The 11,465-nt window shown below is 39.4% G+C and overlaps 1 protein-coding gene across 1 annotated transcript in view; it reads right to left on the reverse strand.

Moving 5' to 3' along the window:
* LOC144638916 (uncharacterized) overlaps positions 1–3,933 on the reverse strand; it is a 17,686-nt gene extending 13,753 nt beyond the window's left edge. Inside the window, exons 1-2 of the mRNA XM_078498201.1 lie at positions 3,924–3,933; positions 3,345–3,605 (exon numbers count right to left, since the gene is read on the reverse strand). Of these exons, the coding sequence (XP_078354327.1) occupies positions 3,345–3,605; positions 3,924–3,933 (271 nt within the window). The remainder of the gene's footprint in view (positions 1–3,344; positions 3,606–3,923) is intronic.
* Positions 3,934–11,465: the final 7,532 nt, after the last annotated feature.

Consider the following 11,465-nt stretch of genomic DNA (forward strand, 5'->3'; position numbering starts at 1 on the left):
TGCAACTGAGGAAAGAGAACAAATGGTAAAAATATAAGTGATATAAATATTGTTAATATAGTTTAATGAAGCCAACACGTGTTAGCATCGCATTACATTGTACATTCGCTTATCGCTGTTTAGTTCGATCGTTTAGTTGTTCTGATTGTTTAGCTGTTTTCGTTTTTCACCGCTCGTTTCGACGAAATGTCCTCGAAAACAAAAGCAAAACGCAAAAATAAGTGCCCCGGTTGCGGAACACCAAAGGATATTCACGATTTCACAGCAATGGGCAAACACTGCGAAGGCCCCGATGAACCAGATCCTGCCAGCGACGACAACATTGAAAAGGCGGAGTAATTGCCCCCGCAGGGCTTTGGCCCAGAGGCCAAAGCCCGGGAAGGCATTATAGTGGTCCCCACGTATAAGTAGATAAAGAAGGAAAATACAGAGGAAATACACGGGGAGATACAGTGCATACAGTCAGAAGCCAGAAAAAATCTCGACTTGGTTGAAGTGAGCGCGCAAGCTAGTCTCGGGTAATGATGACGTAACAATAGGGTTTGCCTGCAAATAGTATCGGGTAATGATGACGTAGCAATAGCGCTTGCCCGCAAGGTGCCCCGCTATGGGTTTTGGGTAATGGTGACGTTTAAGCAGCTTCCCGGATTAAGCGTCTTCACAACTCCACAGCCCTCACCTCGCACATGTAGTGGATCATATTTTACCTTTAAGAGGTGATTTTTTCCAAAATGTTCAAGCCGGATGAAAGATTTTAATGTTATCTCCGATATACCAAAAAGATTATTAAAAAAACTTGAAACGCACGCGAGTTACCGACAAAAACGTATTCTTTCAACTTTACTTTTAGTCTAGTTTGCACCTGCGACGCAAACACAGGCGCAAGCACAAGCGTAAGGATAACGGCTATAATTTCACCGTTAATACGGCTTCGACGCAAACAAAAGTACAAACACAATTGAATTTTGATGCTTATGCTTCAACTTATATCAAGCACAAATTTAAGGGTCATTTTTTTTCCTGTTCGCGTGCTTGCGCTTGCGCTTGTGCTTGCGTCGCTGGTGAAAACCAGGCTTACCGTATTTATTCGATTAAGCGCCCTGGGCGCTTATTAAATTTTTTGACCTTGAGGGTGGGCGCTTATTCGAGGTGGGCGCTTATTACATTTTTACCATTTTTAGCAAGTAGTACGTTTATTTTGCAAGAAAATAATGTATAATAACTTAACGTAAAGCTGTACTAAAGCTGAATTTTAGATATTCATTGAAAGTTTCAGTAAAAAAAAAACTCGGTTTTCGGGGTGGTCTCTTCGAAGAACTTAGTCAATTTCAATCTCAACTTCAACAATAATCAAAATTCCTTTTGTGCCCTCTTTTTAGGAGGGTGGGGGTGGGCGCTTATTCGAGGCTGGGCGCTTATTAACTTTTCCTGCCTACAGGGTGGGCGCTTATTCGAGGTGGGCGCTTATTCGAGGTTGGGCGCTTAATCGAATAAATACGGTAAGTGTTCTAAAGCTAATTAGAATGTGTCAACCGAAGAGCCTACGTGACATCGCATGTAATTATCACACAACAATCTAACGTTAACCTTTTGTCGGTCGGGAATAAACACCTAAAGCGATACTTGATGGAAACGTTTGATCTTTTAGTCAGGGCTTTGTATTTGGTCGCTACACTTCTAGTAGAAATTCGAGGCTTTGTGCGAAGATTGAATTACGTGAACATTTCCCCCAGAAGGTGACCGGAAAAAAACGAACCAAGCACTGCTTGGCCCGGTCATCTGAGAACGTGTTTGCGGGCAGTTTGTGGGCGGTGTTTGTTTGCGAAGCGATAGATTTTTCTAAATGCTATTTTCTCGAATTATATTTTTCGCATGGTAGCTAAAACTCCAAGGGATTTTGTTCAATTGACTTCAAATCTTCAGAGGAATTACTCCAATATGTCAGCAACAAAAACATGTCGGCGATTGTTTTATTTATAAAAACTTCTGCGTTGAGAGGCTTTTCTGTACGATCAATCCATGTTTTTTAGCCCTTCTTCGAAAATGCTCTGTAACCTTTTACTGTAATCGAATACGACAAAACGCCGACACGTTTTTTAGCACTTTGGGAGCCGAAACCGTCGAACAAATCAAATTAGCGAATTTTAAAGCTTTCAATAGCCGATTCCGACTTTCGTCTTTAGACCTCGTAAAAATTCAACAATTTATTTTATCACAAAATGGATGAGATATTTAGATAGCCAGTTCTGTGAGCTTTAATTTAATATAGGGTTTTATGTATCTTCAATTCAACCCGGACGCGCTACAGTGTTTTGAATTAAGACACCCCTAAAGGGAGTCGAGTTTTTGAGCTTGTGCAAGAGAAGTTTTATTAACGTGGCAGTCTTTTTTGAGCTTTTTGCAAGGTAAGAATATTTGTTTGGATTTTGTTGAAATCGAAATAGATTACAAAGCTTGCTATTGTAGAACAAGTTGGTTACGATTGCTGAATTGAACAGACTCAGTTTACATAAAGAAAACATTGAGAATAGTGAAACTAAGCAGAAAGTCAGAAACCGTGAGCTACTGCGCAGTACGAGTGTTTGGTTTTCTTTATGTAAACTTGGTTTTTCGACTGAGTCTTTCAGTCGCTCTTGTGTGTGATTTATGTCTGACAAATCGCATATTTGTACTGAGTCTTTCAATCAAGCAATCGTAACCAACTTGCACTACAGAAGCAAGCTTTGTGATCTATTACGTGACTGCCACGTCAAAATTATACAGTTTAGTATTTTAAAATTGAAAGCGAAATAAATATTTTACAATAAAATCTTCAACTTCTCACTGCCCATCAATGCCTCACCCAGTGCCCAGATGCGATAGCCACTAACATTAAACCGCACGTTACAGTTTCGCGCACATTTACAACCCTCAAAAATAAACACAAACAAGTTTCCATTTTATACAAATCAGATAAGATCAAAAGACCGGGGGCACTTTTAGTGTCAACTACCCCTAGTGTTTACTCGAACTAAATGATACCTCTGTCCAGTGACTGAAAAAAAATCAATGTTTGATCAATTTGTACAAAAATGTTGTCTGCAATTCTCCGAGATGGGCTTTCAGGACTTTGTTCCCTTATGTAGCCGAGATATTATCACTTGTAAAGATGACAGGAAATAGCAAAGAATAGCCAAAAGTATGACTGCACGCTTTATCTGGTTAGAAGCAGGTGCTTGATTAAACAAAGATTACAAGCATTAGCTACTACTTTTAAGTGCATGAACTTAACACACACATTCACGTTCTTACGATAAGCTTCTTAGGTTTTACTTCAAGTCCAGGGAGGACTGAAACCAACTTACAATGTACGTCGAGGAATGCCGACTTAGAAACGGGTTTTCTAACTCCATTATCGGCGATACATCTGTATTCCCCACGGTGTGACCGGTCAACAGCTGAGATCAGTAGAGTATTCCCAAAAGCCACTGTTTTGCCGTCTCTGACTCTTATCCACGACAGTTCTGCTGTTGGTTTTCCTGTGGCATTGCAGTACAGTGTGACATTTCTTCTTTCTTGTTCCAAAACAGTTATGTTACGAGGGCCATTGTCAATAACTGGTGAAACTGAAATAAGGATAAGGTTTTAATTTTTATTTAAGATTAACCACGGCAGCATCTTAAGGAAGCAAGCACGTTTGTGGATGAGAAAAAATGAAGAGGATACAATGAACAATAAAATGTGTTTATAATGGCTCCTGTTATCAATCAGATATGGAGATGAACTAGACACATAACCTGCTGTTTTGAGATAAAGGGGAATCCTAACGACACAAGTGCATGTTGGGTGGTTTATAAACACATGAACACAGAAATGAATAGTAACTTACAATTGTCAATCTGAACTGTGGCCGCTGCAGAAACATTTTACCCACGCACACTCACAGCCGTGCATCGGTATGTTCCAAAGTCCGACTTCACCGCATTTTTTACTCTCAGTGTTTTCTCTCTAGATCTGTAATGTACTCTGCTGTTGTCGCCGATTTTTGCCCATGTTATTACAGGGGGTGGATTTCCCCTCGCATTACAGACGATCTCAAAACTATCTGTTTCGTTGACAAGTTGATAGGCAGGAAGAATGGAATCGATGTCTGGGGACTCTGCAGTTGACACGAAATAAACGATCATTATTAATACCATACTTATTTCTATAAATACGTTTAGTCTTCGCTCTAAGTATCGGGATGCGTATTCGTCATGCCTCCATATTCTTAATAGGTATATGCTATCGTCTTATCGGTTCTCCTCCTTTGCCAGTTACTGGAAAACAGAAAAAAGGCGCTACAACTCACCATAGAGAAGAAGAGTAACATTAACCTTCTCTGCACCCGCAGCATTGGAGCAATTGCACGTGTATTCTCCCTGATCCGCCACTGTAAAATTACGAATAACAAAAACGCTTCCATTGACGTTAATCAAGACACCCGCGCGGTAAATTCGACAAACTGGTTTGGGATAGCCATTGGAAGAGCACCTTATGGCAACAGTTTCACCAAGACCGGCCACATTGTTGGACGCATTTGTCTTAATGGCAGTTTTACTCGGGATTCCTGTAGGTTTAAGAAAGGAATTTTCGTCAATTGGAGCAGGTAAAAAGACGTAACTTCTGCTTTTAAACGGCGACGAAATAATAACGAGCATTCAAGACCTTTTTGTTTCGCAAAGCGTTTGCAACGTAGATAAGACGTTTGATTGTTGAACTATATCAGAATTAATCAATATTTAGTGACCGCCTGATCTTGTTGATATCTGTATTTTTATTGTTATTATTATTCGTAGTTTTCTTATATTAGTTAGCTTATACATGTAATTTGTGATAGTGTTAATTAACATAAATTACTATTTTGCCGACACGGACCAGAGAACTGGGTGCGAGCGTAGCTCGCGAGGACTTATGGTTAGCGTGTTTGAAATAGAGTTCGTTGAGAGACTTGTGACATTCTACGGTCAGCCTCTTTGGCCTACACTTTACTCCGTTAAGTTATATTTTAAACATTTCTTCTTTGCAGATAATTCATCCCATGGTTGGCAGACAGTCTTGGAATTGATACACCACGATCTTGTGCGCGATGTCGAAGCAGCGGAGAGCACCAGAGCACCAAGATCAACGAAGCGTTCTTCGCCCTCAGTTCAGTCATAGTTAGTAGTGAAGGAGTCTTGTCACACTGGTCTACACTACAAAACCGTTCCGCTGAATTTCAGCTTCACAGTTGCCTATATTATTTGCTCGTGTTCGTTCCCAAATGTTTTCCCACATATCAACTTTCTGGAGTGCGACGGTAATTTTGCGGTACTGAATCCCGGTAACTGGAGTGTGTTCTGTCCTCGCTTACGGTGCAACGGTTCCTCTAGTGTTTATAACTCTGGTTGATAATCTCAATGTCTCTATTCGTAGCTCGATTTGGAGCAGAATTTTACTCGCATGGATCGGAGTTTAACAATCGTCGATTTGATTTTCCTTCAAGTTCATGAAGATTCTTTCGAGCTTTATTTATTTTTTGTGACAATTGTCTTTCTCTTGCAGGATGATTTTCTGGATTCCATTCTGGAATGTCTTTTGCGCGCCTTTTGTTCTTGTTCAGTTGTTTTTGGATTGCCGTGTTTTTTTGAATTTTTTCCGTGCTTTATTTGTAGCAGTCTAGAATTAATTACCTTTTGTCAATTTATTCCCGTCAAACGAATAAGCTTGTTGTTTTATGTTGTGTCATTAGTCTTTTGTCCGCTTCCCCTCAAGTTCAGGCATTTTGTTCTTCGTCACTTTAATTAATGAATGCGTAGATTCATCTGTCGGTAGGAGTTTCAGCCTTCTTCGCAGACTAGTGTGTCGCAGTCTAGTGTTTCCTTATTTGATTTATGTCATGTTTGCCTTTGATTTTATAGTCACCTTCAGTTGCCGTGTGTTACGCAGAAAGTGTCTATCAATTGTATGGGTGTTTTTCTCCTGTTTCTCCTGATTTGTTTCAGTATCCTGTTGTGCTGTCGATAGGAACAAAGCCGGATTCATCGGTGTTACAAGTTCACGCCGTTTACTGGCTAGCTACGACGCCAGATGCTCCTGGAAATGCAGTCCGTTTGTTACTTGGCTTGGAACCGTTCCGCGTTTACTTCTGATTTTTAGCTCCCGTTAAGCGGATTGATGTCTTCCTCTGCTGTTACTTGTCCTTGACATACAGTTTGTATTATCTTGCTTGCGTTTGCCGTGAAGTGATCACGTGGCTCCAGGATTTGTAATGTCGCCAGGCTCTGAAGATTAGGAGTTTATTTGCGTTTCATACCTTAAGTTCATTTTTCATGTGGGTATTTTATTAAGCTAATTTCTGGAGGTCCAATGTTTAGAAAATTAATGGCGGACCTATTAAGCCTGTTAGCCATAAGGCCTTTTGAATAATATAGCTTATCTACTGCTCTCTCGCTCCTAGTTCAGCTTTCCCCAGTTTTTCTGATATTGGAGGCTAGATTGTTCTTTATATCTGGTCAGATATCGGGAAGGTTCAAAGTTCCTTTTCTTTTTTCTGAGAGTTGTTAGCTGTTTCTTTATTTACTGAGCCTGCAGGAAAGCCTTCAAAGTTCAGTCAGTCATGTGGCTTGCTTATTATCGCTATGTCGTGTCTATTGTTTGTTCTGCTTGCGTACTATTTCCTTTACAGGGGCTCGGAAAGGATATCTATCAGTGTTCTTTACTCTCCGCTAATAATGTAGGATCATGTAGTTTAACGTCGATTTGCATTCTATCCCTAGAGACCTCTACACCAGGCTGATGATTAAAGAAGGCTACATCATTTATGACGTCATGAGTTATCGGGTCCACATATTTGCGATAGATTCGCCTGTTTTTACACCGCTTCTTGAGATCCGGTTCCAGTGTTGTGAATGCATTTCCTAGGTTTGGTGTCATCACCGATTAGCTGGTTGTCGGCCACCTCGTGTTTTTAACATGTTAAGTTATTAAACATGTGAAGTTTTTCCAGTGTTGAGGGATCTCTTGTTATTGCCTTATGAAAGTCTACCTAGTGCATTTATGCCTGACCAGGTGATCCTTTTAATTGCAATTCTCTATTTAGTTATTCATTACAGAAGGAGAAGCTACAAGCTATTTTCTGTAGCAGCCAAATCACAATGGCATTAGTTTTATTATTCTTGATTGTTTAGCGTTGCTCCATTTTATTCTGAGGTATCCCTTGAATGTTTTTTCTTGTTCCTCGTTGTTTACTAAACCCAAGCTACAGATCACAGCTGTTATCACTTTGTGCTTAAGAGTTCTTTTGCATGCGTGTATTACTTTGATATTTTGTTATATTTTCTGTTAACATGTAAAGTGTTTCTAAGAAAGGTGTTTAACTTTAATGTGAAGTTATTTTTGTATGACGTTTCCTGCACTAGAGAGGTATGCCTGTGGCAGGCGTATATACGCTAGAGTGGCATTGCCTACAGGTCAGCGGTTGCTTGCTTGCACTACTTGCCCGCCTTTGATTGACAAATTGAGTGGTATACATGTCCTTGTGAATCGTATGTATATATATTTATATAGTTTTTGTTGTTTAGTATTGCCTGGAGGGCAGAGTTGTTACCTGTTTGTAATGTTTACCTCATGCATAGTTGAGTAAATGAACCAGTAAAGGCCCTTGTGTACAGTCTTGGCGCCTAGACCTAAGATTATCTTGCATGGTTTCTTTAAATCAATAGTTTTGTAATTTAGATATTTCCTGTCCTAGCTATTTAGCTTATTGCAAGTGCTTGTACCCAGAGGTTATCTTATTTGTCAATGTTGTTAGAACCAAAAGGGGTTTGCCTGTGAGACGTATAGTGATTGCAGTGTAATATTGTCTAAAGGGCAGTGGTTACTTACTTGTGTAATTTTTTACATGTATTGATACTCTTGAGGGGTAAACAAGTCTATGTAACTTTTACTGATGTTTTCACTTTTGTATTGCCTGGAGGACAAATGGTGTTGCACCCTAGATGGCTATGCCTTTGAGAGGCGTATAGATATTGTAGCGCAGTTTTTTCTGCACGGGGGTGGTTACTTACTTGCACCAGTTTTTTGTGCATTAATACCCTCGGCATGTAAACATGCCTATGAAATTTGTATAGTTTTCTACGATTTGCATTGCCTGGAGGGCGAATGGTGTTACACCCTAGATGGGTATGCCTGTGAGGCGTGTAGATACTGAAGAGTAATATTGTCTAATACCCTTGAGGGGTATACATGGTATGAAATTGTTTACATCTTTTGAAGCTCTATTTTACCTGGGGGGCAAAGCGGTTATTTCTTTTTTCCTCTGACATTTAGTTGTGCATGGTTGCACAAAACTTTTACTAGAGTGTTCCTGGCAGGCAGCCGATCTCGTTGGCTGTCTTTTGATTATCTCTCATGTTTTTTCCTAGTTATTTTCATTTCCAGTTTCTGAATGACTTCCCAGATCCGGTTGGTCGCTGTCTCGAACCGTGGGCTTTCACCAGTGGTCAACTTTTGCTACTGATGTGTTAAATACAATGGCTGGATTCAGCTCGCCTACCTTACACTCTACCGTTACTGCCGTGAAGAAAGGAGTTGCCTTTCCTATCAGTCAGTAGTCTTCTATCAGAAAGGAACGCCTGAACGTGGATCTTCTCAAGCATCTTACTACAGTCTAGTCTATAACATCGTTTACGTTTACGAAATCTAGTTATAATATGTTTTTTCGATCTTCTATTGTTCTTACAGGTCCTGATTTATGTGTTATTCGTTGTTGAATGTAGGTTTTATATGCGATCTTACCACTGACAAACAAAGGGGCGGTAAAACAGTTCTTATTGAAGCTGATTGATGTCCTTTGTTTTATTTTTCTGAGAATTTAGACCAGTATTTGTTTAGGCCTTTCCTGCTAGCATTGTTGTGTTATAAAAGAGGTTCAGCGCCATGGTTGTTAGGTTTCAGTTATAGTTATAATAATTTGCCTTAGCGATTTCCTGGTTAGCAGGCTCAAGTTCTTAGCTTTTTGGTCTGCTGTGCTCAAGCCCCTTCTTTTGCTTTCTATCGTGGGCCCGGCTGACCAACGTGCCCATGCCTCATAGTCTTTGTGTGTGTTCGGTTGTGTAGTGAAGGCAAAATATGTAATTTGTGATAGTGTTAATTAACATAAATTACTATTTTGCCGACACGGACCAGAGAACTGGGTGCGAGCGTAGCTCGCGAGGACTTATGGTTAGCGTGTTTGAAATAGAGTTCGTTGAGAGACTTGTGACATTCTACGGTCAGCCTCTTTGGCCTACACTTTACTCCGTTAAGTTATATTTTTATTATTTCGTTTTGTGAATATATTGTACTTTGATTATCTTTTCTTTCATTATTCTGATATCATTGTTTTTTTGTTTGTGTAAGCCTTAAAACCCCAAAGGCTGCGCCATAGCATTGGTCGGGGGTACACGGTCCCTAATTTTTCCCACAGTGGTTTTTTGGGGTTTACGTGTCCGGCTGTGGTGCATGTAGGTTATGTATGATTTTATCCATCCTGCTGTAATCTTATTGATGTGTCAATAAAATGTATCGTGGGCCCGGCTGACCAACGTGCCCATGCCTCATAGTCTTTGTGTGTGTTCAGTTGTGTAGTGAAGGCAAAATTTATATTTTATTATATGCTATCACATTTATTAAGTTAGACTGTAATGCGCATGCGAGCATCTTCATATGAAGCATGCTCAATATAAGTAATAAATTATTATTATTATTATTATCATCATCATCATCATCATCATTATTATTATTATTATTATTATTATTATTATTATTATTAATTTCGAAACTAGTTATGCACATTAAAGTGTTCATTAGTGGTACAATAAAATAGAAAAGAATATGAAAAAAATCATTTAAACACGGCTGTGTATGATCGGTAGAGAGAAATTAGTAATGAAGTGCATTCACTAAAACCGAGGAAAAAACTTCACAAGGGAGTAGAGAGAGCCAAACTACCAACCTATTACGTTGAGCACTGTTGTTCTCGTGTCATTTGCTACAATGTTAATCGCCGAACACTGATAACCTCCACCATCCGCCAGGGAGATGTTATGAAGAGTGATGTTACGAGCCCATTGACTGTCCAGAAGAACTTTGTTATTTTTCTTCCATACAACACTCGGTGTGGGTAAACCAGTCACTGTACATGCTAATGTTACGTCATTTCCAATTTCAGCTGTTTGATTTGGAGAAATCCAGAGGATCCTGGGTGTAACTAAAAGAAAAGAAAGTGATTTGGGGTAAATTAACGAAACAAAATGGGATGAGGGGTATGTTAAAGAGCCAAGGAGAAAAAAATCATCACACGCAAACGACTAAAAAATCAAACCTATAGTCCGGTATGATAAATATAACATTTTTTTGATCCAATTGAAAGCACTTTTACACATCTCGCAACACTTATAGAACATGAGTAAACCTTTCAAGCAAGAAAAATAGAAGGAGAAAAATCTTGGGGATATTGTCTTAATTTGACAACAAATTGAGTTCTTATAACAATGCACAATGGCAATCGGTTTTATCAATAGGGAGAACTAGGGTAACAGAATATGTTTTGGATTCATAGGGTCTTAACCAGTTTTAGTGAACCATCTTTGGCCGTTATTAGTGTTATGAAAGAAAAGGGGACTCGATTTATTTGGCAATTCAATCCTAAGAGTTTTCATAGTGATATATGTGAGGTTATGGACGTTTTAGAATGATATAGAAAATATCCCGGAGATGGAGTATTACCAAACGATTCAGCAGTTGATGCACACTTTGTGTTTTCCTGAAACTCGACATCATCAATGGCGATATCACTGAGTGCAGTATCACCAACAATACCTTCAAACGTTACCTGCAACAGACATTAATACAAAATGTATTAACAAAACGTACACGCCGAAACGTATGAAAAACATCTCGAAAAGTCTACAAAGCGTTCTTGCTACAAAGGTAATCCAGTAACCAAGTAAAATACCTACATAATTTGTGCGGATAACTATAATGGCAATGAAGATGAATTTTTCAACAATGACACGAGCATGTGACAAAGAAAAATTCTGAGTCCCCGACGGGAATCGAACCCATGGCCTCCCAGATACCGGTTGGGCGATATCTGGGAGATATCCGGTAAAATGGGAATGTTTGGGATATGACTTAGAAGGTGACCTTTCGTGTCGACAATCTTAAACTGTTTTTACTTCACTTCATCTATTACTTGTAAGACCGTCCGAAGAAGCAACATTATTAATACCTTATACGTGCCATCAAAATTAAGGGGCACCGTTGCTTTGTACCATCTGTTTCCATGGTTGCCTGACGCCTGCCACAAAACTTGATCTCCAACTTTTACTTTGAGGGAATCAATTGAATGTCCATAGAGATGATAGTAGAACACCATACAGGTAGCGTTCTCATTGCTTTGTATGTGTGGTGTCACAAGTCTA

This window comes from Oculina patagonica, chromosome 14, assembly GCF_052425735.1.
Source record: "Oculina patagonica isolate OP01 chromosome 14, crgOcupat, whole genome shotgun sequence".
NCBI classification, from domain to species: Eukaryota; Metazoa; Cnidaria; class Anthozoa; order Scleractinia; family Oculinidae; genus Oculina; species Oculina patagonica.